The following is a 22,949-nucleotide window of genomic DNA, read 5'->3' as shown; positions in this document are numbered from 1 at the left end:
TCCTGAACATTTGCAATCTCTGGGTGAGCCTATAAGCCTTTAGTTTTATCACATTAACATGGAAAAGTGTTGGCTGTCTTCAAACCGCTGCGGGGATAATATTTGAAGCAAAGGGATAATGTTTTGCGAGCGAAGAAGGTCCAAAATAGCGATGTTTTCTTCCCATTAGTGCCAACCACCCCTTCTGTGAAGGGTGTTCTCTGGCTGGGGGAAATGAATTGGTGGTTGCTGCCCATCCCTAATAGGATTTATACTCCCAGAGCTGAAATCACCCACACAAGCAAGGCTAATGCTGTCACTTGCCAGCCCTCGCAGAAAAAAAGCGGTCGTGGACTTGAGGCAAATTGAATCAGGGCTCCCAAATTCCCCCTGGGGATGCAGGAGCTGAGGGCTCCCTTCAAGTCCAGTTTTCTGCTGGGGACCCACGACTGTCCTGGTGAGCATCATCCTGTGGGTGAGCGACTTCATCCCGGACCCACAGAGATGGGGATGTTGTCTTGCCAGCGTGTTCCCACCAATGTGCTATTGCTGTCATCGGGATGGACCCTTTCGGCGTCCTCAAGGACTCGTGCTGGTGCGGTATTGTGTTCTGCTGCAAAATGACCTCCCTCATGTGGTGAGAACTTCACTTGCTGTATCATTGTCTTCCTCCTCCATCCTCATTCCTTTCCCTCGGTACCTCTGCTTTACTCTGGAGGCACTTCTGAATCCAGCTGATCGCTGGGCTGTCTTTAGTCATCCTTCCAGCTAAGTTTGCAGCGGGGAAAATTCCCCTTTGCTTATGCTGTCTCTTCGCCTGAGCTCTGATACGGTCTCCATCTTGGCCTTAAAACTCAAAATTAGGACGGCCCTTTCCCAAGGAAGCCCTCTCTGGTGCCGGCTAGGTAAGATGAGGAGAACAGGCAGAAGATCAGTTCGTAGGGCAGACTCTTGGGCATCCCCACCGGGTTGCCGCAAGCGCTGCTCAGGAGAACAGGTAGCGGCAGTTGAACAGAGCCGCTTCTCCCCTTCTTCCCAGCAAGCCGCCCAGCTCGCCCATCTGATAAGTGGCAGGTTGCAGGGGCGTTGGCATGGAAGCTTTGTTTTTAATGCGCTGTTTTTCCAGATTCCCATCCAATTGTGAGGAAGGGTGTACTCTGGTTCTGCTTCCTTTTGACCTCTTGTTAGCTCTTGTCTGCGAGGAGTGAGGTCCCACGCTTGCTTTTTGGCACGTTTGTACCAATGCCTCTCTGGCGGAGGGTGTGCGTGTGTGTGTTTTGATATGGCTTGGCTTTGTTTTCCTTTCCAAAGATGGGCCTGATGAGGAAGAAGGCAGGGAAAAGTTGAATTCGGAAAAAAAAAAAGGCAGCTTTTGCGGTTGGGGCGCAGGATGGAGAGTCAGCAGACGCAGGTTCTATTTCTGGTACCGCAGCAAAACTTCCTGGGTGTCAGTGGGCAAAAAGCAGCTCGCCCATCTCTCCACCTCGCTTCGCCTCCCTCCCTCCCTCCCGCCAAACCACCGAACGCTCCTGCCCTCCCCTCGCCCACCGGCTCTGCCTCGACCCCGCAGCATCCTTGGCGGGGGGGGGGCACCGCCTGGCCCCGCACTCGCCAACCGCAGCCCGCTCAATAAACCCCCTCGGCCTTCCCACGGACCGCCGGGGCATCCCCCCCCCCGCAAAAGGCGCTCTTTTGGGCGGGGGGCGGCCGTGCCCTGTGTGTCCCCCCCGCCCCGGGGAAGGGAAGAGGCGGGGGGCGGCAGCAGCGGCGGCCCGGGGGGGGCGGTCGGGCGCGCCGGGGGAGGAGACAGGCGGGGAGGGCGGCACAAAAGGGGCTGCTGCAGCCCTGCCCGCCGCTGCCGGCGGGGCTCGGCTCCGCACCGCATCGCATCTCTTTCCCGTGGCCGGGAGGAGGTGCCGGGCCGTTCCGCGGAGGAGGAGGAGGAGGAGGAAGGCGGCTGGGGGGGGGCGGCGGCGGCTGCGGGCTCCGGCCTCGCCTCGCCGCGGCCGGCTCCGAGCCATGCCGGGGGGCGGCGGGCGGGCCGGGGGCGAGCGGCAGCCTCGCCCCGCCGGGGGCCCGGCGGGCACCGACGCTGCGCCGGCCGGGGGTGAGTGAGTGAGGGAGCGGGGGGGGGGGGGGGGGGAGGCGGAGGGGCTGGGGAGGGGGGAAGCGTACAGCCGCCCTCCCCGGTGGAGCTGCCCCGGGGGTGGTGGGACCCCCCCCTTCTTCCCCAAAGCCCCCCTTCCCCGGTCCGTGTCCCCCCCCCGCCGCCGCTGCCGCCACCTGCAAGTTGTGGCTGGGCCCGGGGGTGCGGCGTCATCCCCTGCGGGCACAGCCGGAGAGGCTTCCCCCACCTTCCCGCTCCTTATTTATTTATATTAGTGTTATTTTTTTTTTTTTATTCTCTTCCCCCCTACGCGCCCCCCCCCCCTTTAATCCCGGCATCCCCTGCTAGGGAGCATCGGCGGTGGGGAGGAGGGAGGCCGATGCTGCCAGCCCCCTGCCCGCAAATGGGGGCTGGCCGGGGGGCTGGGGGCACCGGCCGGGGCACTGCAGCGAAGGCCCATCTGCTGCCCATCCTCGGCTTGCGAGGAGGGCACGGGCTGGGGATGCGTGCCAAGCCTGCAGCAAGCGAGAAGGAGTAACAGGAGTGCGTGCGTGGGAGGGAAAACATACATACAAATAGATGTGTATGATCATCATCAAACATCCCCTCTCCCCCCCCGTTCTCCGTGTCAGATGGCTACGATCCCCCCCGTTGGGGGCTGGCCGCAAAGGGACGCGGGCACCCAAGTTCTCCCCGCTCGTGCGGGGCTGTCGGGTGGTTTGTGGGTTGGAAATAGCTGTTATGTCCTGCTGGAGCGGTACAGGCTGGCGTAGCTCTGTCCTTGCGAGAGTTTTGCTCCCTGGGTGAAGCGTGACAAGGGTGATGGGGAACACTGTGTCTGCTGCAGCTCTAGGCTTCCTCAGGCAGCTCAGCAAGGGAGGGAGCGCGGAGCGGGATGGAGAGAGGCTCCTCTTGGTGCCTCAGCCCGTGGTTTTCCTGCGGGGATTTCCACAGGCTGTGTTTCTGCGAGCGGTGCCGGCTTCTCGGAGCCAAAGCTGGGGTCTCACACCGCTCCCTTCCACCCCAGGGCAGAGCTTGGGTCCGGAGAGAGCCTGCCCTGTCTCCAGCACGTGGCGTGGGTGCTGAGCACCTCCCCTCCCAGAGAATGGCCCTCCAGTTAACTCCAAATCCCTCCCCTTGAGTGGGAAGTTCAAGCCCATGAAAACACTCAGTGGCACCACTGCTAACAAATATGACTTGAGTCACCAGAAACACCCAGCCCTGCGCAAGCTGAATTTCAAATTCCCACCTACTCCTGCCCCTGTCTCCCCCACCCCAGCAGGATGTGAGTCAGCAGGAACTTTTCAGGCCCCCTCCCCAAAGGGTGGCTCTCCTGCTCTGTAGATCCCACCTGCTGAAGTGCTCTTTGAGTCCAGCTGGAGCCCGTGATTTGGGAAGTACTTGCAAGTCCCTGTTGCTGAAGCCTGGTTGTTGCCAGCTCCTCTGAGAAGAGCTGAAATCAGGTAGGACCTGCCATTGCCTGACCCTCAGACAGCAGAGAGCCATCTCGGAGGGCAGAGAAAACCAGTGGGCTCCCCACCCTCCAGCACACCTCCAGTTTCCAAAGCCCCCTTAAACACAGCTGTGGTACCTCTGCTGGATTTCAGCCTCAGTAGTAGTACCGGGAACACATCCTCCAAGCTGGGGTGGGAGAAGAGCAGTCCTTTGAGCTACTCCTGGGGAGCTTCCAGCCTCCCTGTAGCATTATAAAGCAAGCTTTGAATGAAAGCTATTGCGAACTGCAGAAGAGGAGTGAAGCTGCAACTCTGCCACTGCGTGTCATAAAAGTCCCTCGAAGATTTATAGCTCCTCTACACCCTCAGGTGATTTTGCAGTAGTGGTAAGAAATCCACTGCAAGGTTTAACATTCCCTCCCTGTGAGGACTCTTAGTTATACATGCAGAGGTTGTTTATTAATGCCCTGGATGTGGCAATTATATCCTTAGGAGAGGGGAGGGATTCTGGCTAGCTGCAGGTGGGTTTTCTTGCCCTGTTCCTAATGCGGTGGCCCAGCTGCTGCCTTTTGTGCTGGCACACCTTTGGTCCTAGGTACTGCTGAGGCTTATCTCCATCAGAGGTGCCCAGGATGTGGGGGACTGCTTCCAAACCGGGTTCAGGGGCTAAGCTGCTACCTGCCTCCTTCCCTCCCTGCAAATGCTGGTAAGACTGGAAGAAGAAAGAGTTGCCTGTGTGGCACACAGGGGTTGCCTTAGCGAGGAGGTCAAGAAAAGGAGGTGGAAAACTGTATTTGCACAGATGTTAGCCTCAGGGGATGCTCGCAACTGTAAACATTTGTCTAGAGTACCTCTGCCCGATGTGAGACGGGGATAGCTGGTCTGGAGGGTTGCTGGGGCTGCTCTGTGGTCGCAGAGCCTGCTTAACCTAGGCCAGGTGCAAGGCGGCTAGCACAGATACATGCAGTGTGTTTGCCTGAGGAGCATACCTGTGAAGTTTGTGTGCTCATACATTTCCCTTGTGTTTACTGCCTTGTGTTTACCTTTCTCCTCCTTCTCCCACGCGCAACTGTTTAAGTACAGTGTGACTTTGTGGCCTGCCACATCAGTGTAACGTGCTTATTGCATGTCTTTAAGGGATGCTTGTTTGACAAATGTGGGTGGGGGTTTGCTGGGTGCATGTAGCAATGCACGCAGGTCCTGCCGGCTGCACTCACCATGGAACACATGCACTTTTGTAGAGTTTAAGACTGCAATAAATGTGGTGTGTATAGGCAGTCACGGGTACAGCAGTTGTTCAGGACAGTCCGCATAGATGTTATTGTGCACATTCAGTGCGTGAAGGACACCTTGGGACACGTAAGTTTCTCTCTCTGTCCCTCCCTTGCTTTGACCTGTCAGCAAGCAGAGATAAACTCTGTCTCATGGCAAGGGTTCATAGCTGAGTTTTCAGCTTGCTGTCTGAGCTTCCTCCTGTCTTGAGAATAGACTCTTTAAGGTGCACCTGCTATCACAACTTGACGTCTTCCCCCACTTCCTTCTTCTGTCTTTATGATCCAGTGCAGGGGGGAATTTGGTGATGGATAGATGGGGCAAGCTGGGCCAGCATTCATTCCTAAAGGCTGATTAGGTTTTAGGTGGGGTTAGTTGCTCTAAAATGAGCCCTTTGTACATTGTTGGAATCTGTGACCCAATCAGTGGGATGTAGCTGGAGGAGGTGGTGCTAACGAAGGCTGGTACAGCTGACAATAACTCTGGCAGAGAGGAAGGCGGAGGGGGTACTGGCTGGCACAAGGGGCATCTTCACATCTTTAGGTCAGTGTAAGGTGCCTCAAAGGGCTGGTTCATGTTATCAGCCCTGACTGTAGAAGTTAGAAGAGTGTGGCTAGTCGTCCCCACCTGCTTTTCCCTACTGTCACCCATCAGTTCTGCAACAAAAGGTCAGGCTGCATTGCATTTGTCCTGATGACAGGACGGCACCTTGTGGTATACAACGAAGCGTTGCAGTGGGATCTGAAATTTGGGGAGGGTAGGCACATGGGGCAGCGCGATGCAAGGAGACGTAAGGGTACGTCTGAGGAATGCCTGCTGTTTCCCGTCCTGGATGTTCTTGGAAAGGTGGTGACATATCTGCGGTGCACACGTGGACTGTGCTGTCAGGTCAGTGCTGCAGGCAGAGCTTGCGTGGAGGGGGCAAGCCTGGGATCATGGGCAGCTGCGGGTCACATTTGGGGTGCTTTGATGGAGTTAGGGAGCACGTTGCTGGGACTGGGCTGTGCGGGTCAGGGCTGTGCCACAGGAGCAATGCTGTGTGGGGTGCCAGGACCAGCTGCTTGTCCCAGGGGCCAGGGCAGAGTCGTAATCACTTTGCTGCTGAGTTCCCCCTTCTGCTGGAGGAGATGGGAAGAGATGCCGTGTGCTGGAGCAGCGGTGGAGGGTGCACAAGAGCACTCCATGCCTGCATCCCTGCGAAATGGACTCTGGCTGCAGCTTTCAGGAAGGCAGAAACACGATTTCTTCACCTTCCTTTTCTGACTTCTTTGTGCTCCCTGCAGCGCAAATCCTTTACTTCCCTCAAGCTCCTCCTGAAGCACAACAGGTACCTCCTGCTCTTCAAACCTCTGAACACCTGGAACAGGGCGGGTGTATTTTTGTGCTCAGAAACTTGCTTGGTAGGGCTAATGGGTGAAAGGGAGTGCAGCACTGCACTCCGAGCTTTTATCAGGCAGGCTGAGGGAAGAAGCAGCATGAAGGGAACTGGCTGCCTTACAAAAAGTGAGGGTTTGTTCTTGAGCTGTGATTTAGGAAGTGATTATTCCCTGCTTTAGGATAGCAAAAGTTACCTGAGCTGCTTGCTGTGGGGGCCTTGGCCTTTCATACTGAGAACCCCCCCGGTTAAATACAGAGCTTGATGAGCTCAGCTAATGTTCCCTGTTTCCCCAGCTAGGAGACTGCCTAGGCCTGTGTCAAAAAATCTTACATGGTTGTGTGGTATGACCAAACTGAGCTCTGCCATCAGTCTTTTTCAGCCTGTAATGCACAAGCTGCAAGCAGCATGAGAGGTGGATGTGGCTGTCCAGAAGGAGAGAGGCTGTGGGGGCAACTCCTCTTTCTGAGGCTCATCTGTGTCTTGCATTTTATGACAAAGTTTCTCTCCAAGGACCTTGAAGCAACCCATTAAGCTTCTTTTAATTAGGCAAGCCCCTCACCTGGAGTAGAAAAGTGTCTCTCCCATTTCCCACCCAGGGAAACAGACATGGAGCAAGGCTGCAATGTGCCCAGTGGCATATGCAGGGGCTCAGCCCGAGAGCAGCGGCTGAAGCACAACACTTCCCATACTTGCTTTGCTGCCGGCCGCCTTGGAAATCTCGGAGAATGGCCAGGTGTGGGTGCTGAGCCAGGGGTTATCGATAACTTTATAGTTGCTGCTTGGATGCTACTGCCCTTCTCGCCACAGATATCTCCTCCTCCTTGATCTGCTGCCTAATCTATAATCCCAGCTCCCTGCTGCCTTTCCCTTGGACTGCTGTTTTCCCCCTTGGTGTGTAAATCCTTACAGGGTGGGCCAGGGTTAGCAAGTAGAATCAAACTCTGCCATCTCTTTAAGGCTTTGGGGTAATTTTTATCTCAGGATATTGCTACATGTGTCTTGCATGATACTGAAGCTGCAGCAAGCAGATTTGAAGCATACCGAAAGACTAATGCAAATTAGACCTGCTGCATAACGGCTTCAGCAACTGTGAAACCTGTGATCTAAACGCAGGTATCTGCTACGCTGACTTTATCTGCGTTAGGATCCCCTGTTTTGGCATGCAGATACTGGAACTGAACAGAAAGTGAGAGAGACAGCATGGCAAAGAGACATGAAAGGGAGTCTCTCTCCTAGATGCTCAGCCCTCTAAGAAAGGAGAAGGTAAGCTAGAGTCCTGAGATTTTAAGCTGGTTCTGCTGAGGCTGAAGAGAGGGCTATGGTAGCGCTTTCAAGTCCTCCTTCCTCTGGCACGAATGCTTCTAGCTGGGCAGCAGGGAAAAGGAGGAGGACGGAGGCCTGTGCAGACTGAGCGTGTTTGGCAGAGACACATCTCGGAGGCTGTGGGAGCTGGGAAGGGTAGGGCTTTGGAAGAAGGGTTTGCTTGCGTAGGGGCTGAGAGTGGATGGTGCTCCTGTTTTTGCAGAGCTTGTAGTGCGAGGACCGGCTCTGAGGCAGAGCAAAGGACAGGGTAAATCAGGAGAACGGAGCCCTGGAGTGATCAGCGTGAGCTGCATGCTGTTGTTTAATGACCCCATTGCCGAGGGAAACCTTGGTGGCCCTGATACTCAGGCAACATCTCCCGAAGGCAAAGGAGTGGGGCAGAAAAGCAGACCGTGATTCTCTCTGCTTTCAGCTCAGCCTTTCCCATACGTTATTTGTGCTAGCAAAACTGTTTCTTCTTTACTGCCTCCAGAGTGTTTTCGGTTCCCTTTTCTTCTTTCCCACTGGCCCCAGCAGTTCTCTCCTCCACGCCTCGCTGTGCCAGTGCTGTCCAGCTGCAGCTCTCGCCAGCTGACCATGATCGATGGAGGCAAGATGTACCAAGCAGCCTCGCTTGAAGGGGACACGATTTGCTGCTTTTGTCTCCTGGGCCTGTGTGAGGTCTCTGGAGAAGAGGTGGGTTAAAGGAATTGCTGTTTCCCCAATAGCCCTGTGTCCCCAAATACCTCCTGTTGTGCTGTTGTTTGGTGCAGGCTTGGCTTAGCAAGTGGCCGTAGTGCTCTCAGATATGTGCTATTGGCGCAGAGCCTCTGTGGCCTCGAAATCCCTATTTAGCAGCAACTTTTAGAGCAAGGGTTGACCACACCTGCATTCAGCTTGGCCAGGGGGATGACGAGATTGCTTTTGCATAATTTAGCAGTCTCTTGAATTATTTATAGTGCAGTTGTGCTCTGGAACAGAGTCTTCTAGCTTCCGTGAGTGCTGGGGGGGAGGGAAGGGGAGTTTGTCAAGCATCCAGAGTCTATCGCTTAGTGATGAGGAAGTGCTGGGGGTTTCCTTTCTGCCCATGTTTGTTTGCCTATGCCTCTGTGCAGCTGAACTGCCCTGAAAATCCAGTTCTGGTTTTCACATCTCTCAGGTGTGTGGTGCTGTGGAGCATCCCTGTGGCTTCGGACTGTGCAAGAGGCTCCTGAGTTTGGAGCCTCGTGTTTGCAGTAAAGTGATGGTGTCAAGCTGGAGACAGTGAATCTGGTGCTTGGATTTGGTCCCTGACTCAATTACAGTGCTGGGCTGTGGATCTGGGGCAGGGAACATTGGGACTGCTCTCTAAAATATTCAGATGCTTGAGAGCTTTTTTTTTTTGAAGGCCCATCTTGTCCTGCCAAAGTGGTTTTTAGCTTTGGCATGACACGGTCCATTGGACTTTACAAGAGATCATCAGGACCTGAAGACTTGAAAGATCAGGTGCTTGAGCAGCAAACAGTGCAGCTGAAATTCCCATAATTTCTCAGTGATTAAACCCTGAAGAGCAACCATTTGAGGGCAGAGGGAGACTGGGGCAGTTTTTTACAGGCTGCTGCAGCAGAGGACCATCATGAAGATGAGCTGGGTGGGCTGAGCACCCACCCCAGCTACGTATGAGCTTAATGCCCTTTGGCCCTCTGCCTCGCTGTGGCAGGTTGCTGTACCATGCAGATGGGCTGTCCTGCTTGTCCCGGCGACTTCAACGTGACCGTGGCTCCCCCCCTGCATTGCACATCCTTCTTGTTCAACACCAGTTTTCATGGTGTGCTTACACATTAGTTTTGTCTTCCTCCTCTCCTTCCTTTCTGACCTGGCTGTGGCAGCTGACTTCTCAGAAACAGAGTTCAATGTAAATGTTTGTGTTGCTGAAGACCTGAAAGGGGAGAGAAAGGGTTGAGGGTGGACAGGCAAAGGAACTTGGCCTGTAATCAAGTGACTGTGGCAGTAAACTGCTCTGTCTACTGTACTGTTAAGCAGAAATGCTCAGCTTCCCTGTTTTTAATCTGTACAGTGTCAGTTTGTGGCTTTTGCATTTGGGGAAGAGTTGGCCAGACAATCACAGATGTCCCTTGGACAAGCTGTGCTGTCCCACCTGGCCCTGGCCTGGTTCTTGGGTTCTTCAGCCTGAAACAAACCCCCTTCTTTCATCGAATGGTTTACCTCTTGTCAGGGACGTCGGCAACTGGCTAAAAGCAAAATTCCTCCTTGCCCTTCTCAAGAAATAAGGCAATCTAAGGGAAGAATGTGAAGACAAATGGTCCCAAAACCTGTGTGATGTCCAGGATAGTATTTGATTTCACTCATGAAGACTGGCTCTCTTCCTCTTTCCCCATAGACCTGCTCCCAGTTCTTTCTGCTCAGTTTAGTCTGGAGATCAGGGTACTGCTTTGCTTAGTGAAAGGGAATGTTTGTACAGAAGTAAACATATTGTTGAGACCCAGGCCTGCTGCAATGCCTGTAAACAAGATCCAGCCGTCTGTGGGAGGCAGAAGAGAGATTTATGTGACCCTGAGTTAAGTGCATTAGGAGGCTTTTGATTTCATTCTGGGAAACTGCCCCTTTTCGTGGCACCATATGCCTGTTACCAGCATAGAGCCGTTACTGAAGATTTGATTTGTGCAGATTTAATCTGAGGGGCTGTGATGCTGCAATCAGAAGGATTACATAAGCAGGGGGTTGTCTCTGCAAGCCAGAGCCCGAGGTGTTCTGCAGAGCCCCTGAGCCCATGGCCTTTGTCCAGCCCAGAGGTGGGAGTCCGGGCTGATTCCCTTCTGCCTTGGGGCAAGGCATTGAAGAGCTCTCTGCCTATCAACGCTTTCCTTCCGAAAATAATAACAAAGTGAAGTGGCAGCGGGGGATCCAGGCGGCACTGTGTCGAGGTCTTGCCTAAGTCTTGAAAGAGGAAATGAAGAACAAAGGCAGAAGAGACAAATAAATAAGGGTCTGTTCTTGGTCCAAGAAAAATTCCCGTGGGTTCGTGTAACATTCTCGGGAAGACGTGACACTCCCAGGGCTGGAGTTAGTTTTTGAGAAATCAAAGGAAAGGGGAAGGAGGCGAGAGAATGAGGAGGGGGGGTTGAGGATGGGGAGGAGAGAAGGAGGGAGAGACACCCTAGAGAAACCTCTCAGCATGGAGTCAGGTTTCTCTGGCTGTTCCCGGTGAAGAGGGGTTAATGCTCTTTGCATGGGATTGGCTGGTCACCAGACATTCAGAGAAGAGGGGGATCCGGGGGCTGCCAAGAGGGACCCCTGTGGCCTGAAAGGAGGGGAGGAGGGGAAGGAAGAGGCTGGGAACACTCTTCCAAACAGTAATAGATCAGCTACTGTGGGAAAGTGAGCACACTGCCAAACCCCAAGTGGTTGGTGATGGGGGAGGAAAGAAGGCGGGGATGGAAGGCCAGCTCTTCTCTGAGGCCACTAGGATCTTGCTGCTGTTCCATGGCCTCCCTTTATTTATTGTCTTCCTGGGGTTTAACTACTCCCCTCCTCGATCTGTCTTGGGAGAGCTTTTATCCCAGGGATGCACAAACAACTGCCACCTGCTTCAAAAATAGCTGGAGGCAACGTGGTTTCTGCCTGCCTGCGTGGGTCTGTGCACTCTACCCATCACCATGGCATCAAGTGCTTCTTGCCTCCTTCCTTCTTTAACTGCCTCGCTCCGGGCCCACGGGGCACCCACCTCGCCTTCCTCTGGGCTGTTCAACCTGCACCTTCCTGTTGCTTGGGCTGTTACATGGTCCCTAGGAATTCTCCTGCTTTCCTTTGCACAGGGTTTATGTGCGTGGTCTGCCGTGTGCTCTTCAACCGTGGACCCTCAGCTCTGAGGGTGATCTTGACTGCTCATCTTGGTGCTGTTCGTGGGATTTGTGACTTGTACTCCGTTTGCTTGGCATATGTGGACTGCCTGCCAGGATCTGCTTTGAAAACAGTTACCTGCTGCTGCTTCTTCCAGATCCCTTCTTGAGATATGCTCCTTTCCTGATGCTGCTGGGAGGAGTTAGTGAGCTCATGGTAGTTGAATGGGGGCCTCGTTGGAGATTTGGTTAGATGAACAGTGCTTAAAAGTCCTGTAGTGTTGAGCGTCTGAGGATGTATCTACATGATACCACAGTTTTGGTGAGAAGTGAACTTGTGAAATAATTCTGAAAGTTTCTGCTGGTCAGCTGCTTGTTTCCATGCCTAGGCACTTTTCTTGAAGTTTATTTTTAACCCAGTTAGATCTGCTGCTGATTTGGCTTTACAAAGCAGACTTTCATACAATTGACAACTTGAATTCATACAACTGACAACTGAGGGGTGGTGAGCTGTGAAGGTGGTGAGTGAGAGAAGAGAACCTATGAAATAACAGCCTGTGTTACTACATGCCTCACTTGAGGTCTCTGAAAACATGATTTTCTTTTTATCCTTAGACAAGATGGTTTTGTCCTGTCCCTCTCTGCAAGACACTGAGACTAGCTGGGAGTTCTTGCATACTTCTTTGATTACCCCATGGCCTGTCTGAGGACTTAAGTTGCTTTTTTATGTAGTTTTGTCCCTTTTTCCTTTCCTATTTCTCACCTCATGATGGAGCATTCCTCCCCTGTAAGATACCAAAGTCAAGAAGCAAAAGAACTAGCCAACTCCATTTTGCACTGCTGTAACCGCTGCACTCTTGAAGCAGTGAGCAGCAGCGATGCTGTATTTGGCTGGGAGAAAGGTCTTGCATCCTTGGGGGGTGTGTGTGTGTACTGCAGAGTGCAATGAGCAATGCCTCAACTCACCCTCTGATGTCCTGAGAGACCTGATCTTGGAGCCAAGTGGTGATGCAATCTACAGGGCCATCACAGCAGTCTTCGTGGAACCAGATGTTTTGAGGAGGCAGTAAGCAGGGATGAGGCAGAGTCCTTCCAGGATATCAGGCGTCAGCGAAAGAGAGAAGAGGATAGGAAAAATAAAAGAACACTTGGACTAGTGGTGCTAAGAAATTAAAACTGTGGCTTCTGAGAGTGTCTCAAGGATCGGAGTGTGCTGAGGCATCTCTGGAGCTGTGGAAATTCCCATGGTGAGACTGGCTTTAGCTGGAGAGAAAAGATGAGTTACAAGGGAGCCCAGTACAGCTGAAGGATACTGAGAAGAATATTTTATAGATTCCAGTGGAGTTGGAAATCCAGTTTGGAGTTTTCTTTAGCATGCAGTACCATACCCTTGTGATGTCCAAGTACTTCCTGGATAAAATTAAATTGGCGTCTCGCAGGCCGTTATTGGATTTCAGTAGAGTTTTCTAGTCTTGTCTGAGCAGATCTTCTTTTAAACCGGGGGCTGAAGAATTATATAATTATGCTGCTATTAGTATTATCATTACAGTAAGAACAATCTGTTCGAGTGGAGGGTTTCATAATGGACTCTGAAGGTGTTCAGATGCTGGTCTGTTCTGCTGACTTCTGGAAGATCAGTCTTGAGCCAAAATCTTGTCAACAAAGACCACTTTATCTCCACGTGCTGTGTGCTCTGTACGGGGGGTTAAGAACTGCTTTATCCCAGAGTGTACAGCTATCTCGCTGTGGCTGGAGATGTGGCATCTAAAATAACCAAGGCTTAGTCCACCAAAGAGCAGGACAAGACACTTGAGAGAACAGTTGAAACAGGGAAAGCCCATGGAAACTGTGGAGTCCAAAGGTAATGTGCTTCCAGGAGTTGAAGAGGTGAGCAGCCACAGTACTAAAAAAGCTAGAGGCTTTGTATTGCATCCATCTTAGTTTATGTATGCAGCAGATTGTAGCTACTGGCATGGAGCACTTGGGTTTCCTACAAGAGTGCATAGATGACACCCGTTTTGTTTTTGACCACAGATGCTACTGGCCACTTGAGGTCTAGCAAGGCCTTGCACACAGTCTGGAGGCTTGTGGTTGACATGATGTACATTAGGTGTCTGCCTTCACTGGGAAAGGGAAGGCAATGCCTTTGTTTCTCAGCTGTGCTCTCACCCTTCCCTGGCCAACCTCACCTTAGTCTTGTGTAGATTCACCCGTTAGCTGTATTTTTATTTTTTTTTCTCCTCCAGCCAGTTTTTTTCCTGTTTTGATGACACCCATTAATGGTGTGTGGAGGGCAGCTCTGGAAGTCAAATGGATGCTATGGTGGCACTCTGTTGAGAGTGGTCACCTTATCTCTGCTCATCTCCCTGTTGAAAGGGAGGGAAGATGCTTAGGACAGAGCCTCGCTCTCCCTTAGCCTGACCTTACTTGAAGAGTAACTGTGCCGGATGGCTCGCTCCAGCTGGTTCTGCTGGCAGCAAGTCAGTGGCACCTTGTGGTCAATTGCCTCAAAGCTGCAAAGGAAACGCATAGCATGAGATATTGCTGTTTTGCATTAGCGCTGTGGGCAGCAGTTCTTGATGAAGGTTGCGGGAGAATGTTGTATTCCATCCTTGGAACTTGAACGGAAGCAGATATGGACCTGCTTGCATTCAAACCACCTTGTACTGTGACTCTGCCAGAACTTCCTTCTGACACCCTCCTAGCTTGCAGTCCCTGAAAACACCACTGCATCCTTCACATGAGAGAAATGCTGAGCCCTAGTTATCTTCTGGTACACCCTGCTTCTCTCCGTTTTCCCCGCTGTCCAGCTTTGTGGGATAATCTTCTCTTCCTATCCTTATGCAAAGTGCAGTCCTGCTGTCCCTGAGCTAGTCACACTTCAGTTGCAGACAAATAGTAGGTTTTGTAGTTTCTCCTTACTTCTGTGGGTGTTTGCAGGACAAAAGTAACTTGAGATTTTTAGAGTGTTTTGAGGTACTGTGACCACAATCCATGTTGCGATTCCTGTGCCTTGTGGATGGCAGGTAGACCAAGTACTTCAGAAGCGTGGAGCCTGTTCATTTGTCTCTAGCTGGAGCAGAGGGAGAGAGTTTGGCCCTCAGTGTGGAGTGGGGGATGGAAGTCATGCTGGATTTTAATCTGCTGCGTGAAAGCGATTCTAATTTGAATTGTTGCTTTGTGTTGAAGTGTCTGAGTGATGGGCAAATATGTTACTGCATGGGTGTTATGGGATAACTTTATGCAGAGGAGATGAGCATCTCTGTATCAGGGGAAAACCAGAAGCTTCTACTCTGTGGACTTGTCCTCCACAGCAGCTTTTCTCCTGTAACCACAGGAGAGGTCTAGGGAGTCTCGAGTCCTGTGTCCTAATGAGATGGAGCGTGGGGTATCGTGCATCCAGAGGCCTGTTGCATGGCCTCTTGCCAGTGTCCTCCAAAAGAGAACATTAGGACTGGTGAACTGCCAGGTCTTAGTGCATATCTTTCTCTCTGGCTCCTTGAAAAATCAGGATATGATTTCAGGATGGTATAAATCAGATGGTCACTTGATATAATGGCAAAGTAAACCGGTAACAGGTGCCTGGGGATAACTCATATGCATACCACTTCTAGCTTTCCTCCTTCTCTGAAAGCCCTTTCCCTGCATGGTAGAGACATAACTTCAAGCAAGGAAATATCAAAGGGATCCCTTACAAAAAGAAGATTTCAGCTTGTCTTGCCAAGACTGAATGTTGCTGAAGTGGTTTATAACTGCATGCTCCCTAAAGAGCTTTGTCTTAATGGAGCTGACTGTCCATACTCCTTCTGGCTTTTTCTTCTACTTGAACATTAAAGCTTTTCTTGCTGTTGTTTTTAACCTGACAGCAACTTGATCACTCTCCCTGAGATCAAGTTGACTTTTTTTTTTTCCCCCTCCTCACTCAAAATTTTCAGAAAGGAAATATCTCTTCTTGCTGTTTTCTGTGTTCCTGGTAACTGATGGCTGCTTTGTGACAGAGCAGCTAGGCTCTTTTATGACAAGCTGAGACGTCTCCCTGACTGGTACCTCCTTTCTCATTTCCACGACACGTAAATGTTCTGGTTGGGGAAGGTGGGTAATAACATCTTCCTCCCCTGCTGGCCTTTGTCTCCAATTAGCTATCACTCAGACATGTCTTTCACTGCAGTGCTGATCAAAGGATATGAGAAGGGATAAGTGACTGATGGTTTTTAGCATCTCAGCCCACCCAAGGGTGCGCGAGTGCTCTCCACTCCCTGGCAGAGGAATCCCTGGCATGTGAGAATGGAGGTGGTTCCCAGGGAAGAGATTTTGAAGAGGACACAGCTTGCTGCTTTGCTTCCCTCCTTTTAGGAGGGGATAGGAAATGGGTTCATGTTCCCACTCCCTAACAAAGGCAACTGAGCAGTGAAAATTGCCTCCTGGGACATGTCGGCAGCGAAACAGCAGAGGGTACTGCCGGGCCAGCTTGCTTTGGCAGAGCTGCAGGGGAAGGCTGTGCGCACCAGCCCGGCTCTCCCAGGCGCAGACTGTGATAACGGGGAGGCAAGGCGGCCGTGCATGGGCTGAGTTTTGCCAGTGGGTGAAGAGCTGCAGAGCTGTGTGCTGAGCCTGACAGATATTGATGTATGCAAATATCAAAGGAGGAAAATATGCTTTACTTCCTAAAACTGTGTGTCCTGCTATGTTGACACAGCACGCCACATCCCAGAAAGTGAAGCAGTTTGTTGAATGTCAAGAGTTACGACCTTTTGTCTGGGAATTTACCGTGGCATGTGGAGCATCACAGCCAGCTGGGAAGAAGATGGAGATGTGCTTTGTGGGACTCCTTCAGCACCTGCCCTCTGTCCTGGGCTGGCCCAGAGGAAGCTGGTTGCCCCGCATTTGTGTGTCCTGTAGGAACTGGAGTGAAACCAGCATTACCTGGCAGCCATTGGGATGGCCTTATTGGAGCAAGCCAGCTGTTCATCTTGCCTAGGTTTCAGCAGCTGAGAGAGCAACCTCATGTCTGGAGGTAATCCCTTGGAGAAAGCACAGTACACCTGATTAGAGAAAGCTGTACTAATTTACTAGTGAGGGACACTTTTTCTCCTGACAGCCAGTCGCTGCTAATTTGGTGTTTTCGGCTTTCTTGTGCCCTTCTCTTCCCCACGCTTCAAGACAGAGCTAAAAGCGGTGACACGCAAGAAAAGGCACTGGATACTGCTCTACCTTGCAAGTGATCTTGCCGCTCCAGCAAGACATTAACGGAGCCTTAAGAAAAATAATGAATACCCTGGACGCAATGAGATGCTCTTGGGGGTTTCTGCAGCCCCTCGTTTTGCCCCCATGAAGAAGGCTTGATGGCAAGCCCCAAGATGGTCCTTTACAGCTTTGAACAGGAGAACATCCAGCCCCTTCATGGCTGGACCACCACAAAGATGGCCTCCCACCAGCTGGGCCATGACCAGGCGTGTGAGTTCGGGCTGTGGAGCTCTGGCAGGTGGGTGCAGGAGGTCGGGGCCTGCCCTGGTGTGGCCCCCCTGAGGAGAGCTGCCATTTTCTCCTTCCCAGCCCACCTGACAAGATGGCCTCCTGGGTGTGCGCAAAGCCAGGACCCTGCCCCTCCGCTGACCTGTGTCGTGTCAAAGTATATCAAAAAGTGTAATAAACATTAACAAATAGGATCAAGCTATCTCTCTTCTTGTGGTTGTTTTTTTTTTTTTTCCCCCTCCCATGGCAATGCTGTAACTTTTCTGCCAGCTTCAGTCTCGCAGTTCCCCTCTTCAGAGCCCGGCGTGGGACTCCTCACGCTGCTACCCAAGCGTGGGGGATGACATCAGTGGACAGTGTTTCTCAGTAAAAAGGTGACCACAAAATGTCCAGAAATGCTTTTCGCTGAGCTGTAAGGTATAACCGCGGACAACCCTTCTCCCGAAGTCGGTATCGGAGCCAGCTGTAGAGAGGCAGATACATTTTCATTTGGGCAGTTGCCATCTGTCTAAATGCTTTATGGGTATTTCACTTTAGTATTAAATTCTCTCCAAGTTAATCAGTAAACGTGCTTTGCTGTATTTCTACTTAATACCCTCTGAAGCGGTGGGAGTGGTCTGGGTGCTTCTTCCCTCTGCCTCCTTACTGGGATATGTGTCAGCTGTGAGGAGCCCCAGGGGAGGGGGACAGCCCCTCTTGGGGGGCCGGTGGCATGGAGGGGCTCCCCCCTGTGCCCCCCAGGAAGGGGGGGACTGCCTCCTGTGAAGACATCGCTGGCACCGTTGTGCACCGGGCGGAGGGTTTATCAGCGATGGCCTGGGGCTTGCGGTGCCTCTGGAGAGCTTTCCCCCAGGAAGGAGGACAGCACCGGGGCGGAGAGCCGCTGTGGGGAACATGTTGTGGATGGGGCACAGCGGCGTGCGTGGGGCTCGGAGGGGGTCTTTGCCTCTTTGCTGGCTGTTGCACAGAGGGTTTCGTGCTCCAGGGAGGAGAGGACAGCCTCTGCATGGTAAAGGGCTTTTGGATGACCTTGTTCCCCTGCCCACCTTTGCCCTAACCTTCTCTTCCCTAAACAACAGAAGGTGAGCGCTTTTTCTCCTTTTCCTTGGTGAAGCATTGGGTGAGCTTAGTTTTCTTCTTTCTTTCTTTTTTTTTTTCTTTGTCCTTTTTCTGGATTGTAGTCTTCGATCACTTCTCTGCCTGACAGCAGCTCTGTGCTCCCTGCTTGGGCTGGAGGAGGGGAGATGGTGTAGGGAGAGGATGAAGGCAATATTTCGTGTCATTTGGAGGGAAGGGCTCTGCACTGCTGATTTCTTGCTGGCCTGACGTGGATCCATCGCGATGGCACAGTATTACCAGTGGAGACAGCTAGGTGTTTATTTTAGCCATCTTATCCAGATCCAAAAAAACCTCAGCGTCTGGTCCACAGAAAATGAAAAGCAAAGGGTGGTATTTGGAGATACAGTGGACTTGAGAAGGATGAGAGAAGAGTAAAAGTGACAGAATCTTAATTTTATCTTTTTTTTCCAGTTCCTCATGTGAACTTGGGTAGCATTTCCGAGGAACAAGGGTGGGGGTTAGGGCATGTGTTGAGCAAACGTTAAACGGATATGGGGAGCGTAGGTGTTTTCTGGCTCTGGCAGCCTGGCTAACGAACTTGGTCCTTTAAAACTGCCTCTCTTACACCAGTCACATTTCAACCGTATACCCCCTACTCCATCTCATCCCTCCTGCTCTCTCTTCATCTTCCCCCAACCCTCTGGTGATGCAGGGCCTGAGAAAGCCTACGTTCATTTTGTTTCCATCAGTGAATAGGGACAAATCTGCCAAGCACTCTTGAGTTTCTGCTACTCTGGATTTCCCATCTTTTTACCCTGTTCACCAGTACCTTTCTTGTCTTTGTGAGTTTATAAGACTTGAAGGTGGCAGGGGGTGGGGGGAGTAGTTCCTAGATTCAAGTCTCAAAAGATGCATGCGGAATTTGGACCAGTTTTCTGCCATCCCCAACCTGTCTTTCTACTAGCAGTAAACTTTTTGCACCTCAGTAACTATTGAATGTGACTTTCCTTTTCATGGCTTTTCCACAGGATGAAGATGAGACGCCATAAGCTCTTTCTGACTCTCTGCATGGCTGGTCTCTGCCTCATCTCCTTCTTGCACTTCCTCAAGGCCCTTTCCTATGTCACCTTCCCCCGGGAGCTGGCTTCGCTTAGTCCCAACCTCGTCTCCAGCTTCTTCTGGAACAATGCCCCCGTCACACCTCAGGTCAGCCCTGAGCCAGGGGGTGCAGAGTTCCTCCGCACACCCCTGTACTCCCACTCCCCCTTGCTCCAGCCCCTGCCTCCCAGCAGAGCCAGCGAAGAGCTGCACAAAGTCGAGTTTGTGCTGCCGGAAGACACAACAGAATATTTTGTCCGTACCAAAGCCGGCGGCGTTTGCTTTAAACCAGGCACCAAGGTGTTGGAGAAGCCACCTGTGGGAGGGCGGCCAGAGGAACGAGCAGATGGCGCAGCCTCGGGGCGGTCGGCTCGCAAGCCGCTGAGTGCCGGTGGGACAAAGCGGCGCAAGTGGGTGGAGTGCGTGTGCTTGCCGGGCTGGCACGGCCCCAGCTGCGGGGTCCCCACTGTGGTCCAGTACTCCAACCTGCCCACCAAGGACCGCCTCGTGCCACGGGAGATCCCTCGGCGAGTCATCAACGCTATCAACGTCAACCATGAGTTTGACCTGCTGGACGTCCGCTTCCACGAGCTGGGAGACGTGGTGGACGCCTTCGTGGTGTGCGAGTCGAACTTCACGGCCTATGGAGAGCCGCGGCCCCTCAAGTTCCGCGAGATGCTCCTCAACGGCTCCTTCGACTACATCCGCCACAAGGTGCTCTATGTCTTCCTGGACCACTTCCCCCCCGGTGGCCGCCAGGATGGCTGGATTGCTGATGATTACCTGCGCACCTTTCTCACCCGGGATGGCATCTCTCGCCTCCGCAACCTGCGCCCAGACGACGTCTTCATCATCGACGATGCCGATGAGATCCCGGCCCGCGATGGCGTGCTCTTCCTCAAGCTCTATGACGGCTGGACGGAGCCCTTCGCCTTTCACATGCGCAAGTCGCTCTACGGATTCTTCTGGAAGCAACCAGGCACCTTGGAGGTGGTCTCGGGCTGCACCATGGGGATGCTCCAGGCCGTCTATGCTACTGACGGGATCCGTCTGCGGCGCCGTGAGTACTACACCATGCCTGGCTTTCGGCAGTATGAGAACAGCACGGGACACATCCTGGTGCAGTGGTCGCTGGGCAGCCCCCTCCACTTTGCTGGCTGGCACTGCTCCTGGTGTTTCACCCCAGAGGGGATCTACTTCAAACTGGTGTCGGCCCAGAACGGGGATTTTCCCCGCTGGGGTGACTACGAGGATAAACGAGACCTCAATTATATCCGGGAGCTGATCCGGACTGGTGGCTGGTTCGATGGTACTACACAGGAGTATCCCCCCGCTGACCCCAAGGAGCAGATGTACGCTCCCAAGTACCTGCTCAAGAACTACCAGCGGTTCCGCTACTTGTTGGAGAACCCCTACCGAAAAGTGGAGAGCGCTGGGTGAGGCCACTGGGGCTCGCGTTGGGAATTCAGAACTTCACAACAAAGGGAAAGAGTCGGGTGGTTTTGTCTGTTCCTTTCTTTTTTTTTTTGCTTTCTTTGGTTCCAGGTGGGGTGTGCCATTTCTCCAAGGTCTCTGCCCTCTCTCCCTTCCTTCTCTTCTTCCCTTCATCCCAGGGTGACCCTGGGGACATGAATTCCTCAGTCATGTGTGTGAAGGGCAGGAGGAGGAGAGATGTTGGGACCGGCTCTGGCAGTAGCATAAAGACTTTCCCCGCATCTCCCTGACCTCTCCTGCTGGCTGGAGAGAATCCCTGCAGCCAGCTGGCAGATTTTCCTCCAGGGGGAAGCTGGGAAGGTCCCGTGGGGAGAGAGGGCAGCTGTTCCTGTCCACCCTCGTCCTTTGTGGATTGGAGCAAGCACAGATGCGAGCCTGGGCTATTCAGTGAGCGTGTGAGTCAGCAGGCACGAACCGATGCGAGTGGTCACGTGTGCAGATGTGTGTCACAGGCATTTTTTGGATGAGTGAATGTGCAAAAGCATCTCAGTATGCGTTTATTTTTTTGTATACCTCTATATTCAAAGAGTATTTTGGGGAAGGGAAATCCTTTGCTCCCAAAGTGTTCTCCCCAAGATGCAGCCTCCTCCTGCAGGCTTAATGCATCGGTCCTGGGCTGTGTCTTGGCCTGATGCTCTACCAGTCCTGGAGCAGGCAGAGGAGAAAGCTGATTTTTTATTTTATTTTTTTTAACTCTTTTTTCACCCCTGCCCCCACAACACTGCACTGGCTTGGCCCACAGAAACTGAAGCATCTTCCCTGCAGTATGTGCTTCTGTTGGGGCTGGGATAAGCTGCAGGGGACTTAATCAGATGGTGGGAGTGTATGTTTACAAGTGCATGGTTTCCTATGTGCATGAGTGCTAACATGCATGGTTTTGGTATGCACGTGGGCGTTCGTTACCAGTATTGGGGGGGAAGGGGACATAGTTGGGTTTGGGTGTGTGTGCTTTCAGGAAATGGTGGGATCCAGAAGCTGTGATCTCTGTCTCAGCATGGATGACTTTTCAGGGAATTCATAGGAGAGGGCCAAGGAGAGCGTTGGGTCTGCATAGCAGTGCTACACACGTGGGACTGTTGTGTGCCTTTCTGGCTGCCTCTGCAACCCTGTGGGCTGTGCCGGCTATTCCTTCTTGCCGTGGGGTAAGAGGGAGAGGAGAAGGGCAAAGCTCTGAGTCAGTAATGGGTTCTGTGGGGAAACACAAAGCTTGTCAAGGCACAGGATCCATCTGTCTGCTCTTTGGGCATGAGGGAGCTCGTGGAGAAACAGGTCATGGGCAGACTCCCCCTGGGGCCAAGAGACTGTTTTGGGACCATTATGCAATCCGGAGAGCGTGTGCAGCCCACACATGCAGCCTGGGCCATTCAGACAAGACCGTGCAGAGGAGAGGGGATCTAGGAGGACACTAGTTGCAGCTGGTTGGGCCAGTGTCTGCTCAGAGTTTGCCAGTGATGCGTAGTCAGGATCTGGCCTGTCATTGGATTGGATTGATTCAGCTCATTGAGGAGGCAGATCCATGTCTCCACCCGTACCACCCTTCCTTAGCAGATGGCTTGACCGGGTGCCTGGTGCCTGGAACCTGGGCTGTAGCGGGCAGAGGGTGAAAAACATGATGAACTTGCTCTGTTAGCCTTGCAGTGGAAAGGCTGCCTCATGTTCCAGGCAGAGAAGTGAGGATCATGTGGAGGAGGAGGAGGAGAATGTTGGCATAAGGAAGAGTGACCCTGACATCAGGCCAGCTGTGCTGAAGCAGGAGGGTTTCCATTGCTGTTAACTCGCTCCATTAGGGCTCCATATTCCTGTGTCGTCCAGCCCATTCCCACCCTTGTACCTTATTCCTATGTCTGTATCTCTCTCATTTCCCCTCCTATTTCCCTCTCTAGAGAAGTGAAAAACATCAACAAAAATAACTTGATTGCCTAATAAGACTGAGACTGGAACAGAATGAAGATGAACATCTTTTTCTGATCAAAGTGAGATGGAGTTCATCTTAGCTCCTTCCACATCTCATGTGCCATAATGCCTGCTTAGAAGAACTGAAAGACCCTCTTATTTTGGTTGGTTTTGTTTGTTTTTTAAATCACTGTTCTCACTGCTGCTGTCTTCCCCACACGTAGAAAAGCCCCCTTGGGAACTGAGTGGAGGGAGAAGCTTTGCTAGGCAGACTTGATGCAGCAGGAGGGAGTCTTGTGTAGAGAGATTACAGAGAAATGGGGACCCAGCTGAGAAAGGAGGACCCTGTGCTGAGGAAGATGAGAGCAGTAGCACTGAGGCTGCAGCACAAGGGGAGCATGCTTTCCCCAGGGGCAGCCAGAGGAGAGCAGGTGTGTTAGCTCGTGGGATTCAGTAGCAGAAAAGCATGGAAGGAAGAAATGATTTCTCATTTTCACTCTTGGAAGGGAGCCTGAGATCTACTCTCAGTCCTTTGGCTTTGCGTTATCTCAGTGACAACACCACAAGCCCAGTGCCAGGTCTTGCTGAAGACAGGAGAGAAA

The 22,949-nt window shown here is 52.4% G+C and overlaps 1 protein-coding gene across 3 annotated transcripts; it reads left to right on the top strand.

The window, feature by feature from the left end:
* The first annotated feature begins 1,929 nt into the window (after positions 1-1,929).
* Positions 1,930-21,569, top strand: MGAT3 (beta-1,4-mannosyl-glycoprotein 4-beta-N-acetylglucosaminyltransferase). Of its 3 annotated transcripts, none has more exons than XM_069807194.1 (2): positions 1,930-2,086; positions 18,891-21,569. In XM_069807194.1, exon 2 carries the CDS (start codon positions 18,892-18,894, stop codon positions 20,398-20,400), a length of 1,509 nt encoding a protein of 502 aa, XP_069663295.1. In that variant the 5' UTR covers positions 1,930-2,086; position 18,891; the 3' UTR covers positions 20,401-21,569. The 3 variants fall into 3 exon arrangements, with proteins under 3 accessions (XP_069663295.1, XP_069663294.1, XP_069663293.1); XM_069807193.1 differs by lacking the exon at positions 1,930-2,086 and adding an exon at positions 6,821-8,188; XM_069807192.1 differs by lacking the exon at positions 1,930-2,086 and adding an exon at positions 17,513-17,885.
* Positions 21,570-22,949: the final 1,380 nt, after the last annotated feature.

Source organism: Haliaeetus albicilla, chromosome 19 (assembly GCF_947461875.1).
Source record: "Haliaeetus albicilla chromosome 19, bHalAlb1.1, whole genome shotgun sequence".
NCBI lineage: Eukaryota > Metazoa > Chordata > Aves > Accipitriformes > Accipitridae > Haliaeetus > Haliaeetus albicilla.
The sequence above is the reverse complement of the archived record's forward strand: the minus strand, read 5'-3'. Positions and strand labels throughout refer to the sequence as shown.

Coding starts and splice junctions, on each gene's coding strand:
- MGAT3 (XM_069807192.1), top strand. CDS start 17,698: ATGTTGTGGATGGGGCACAGCGGCGTGCGTGGGGCTCGGAGGGGGTCT. Junction 17,886..18,890: donor TCTTCCCTAAACAACAGAAG/GTGAGCGCTTTT, acceptor GCTTTTCCACAG/GATGAAGATGAGACGCCATA.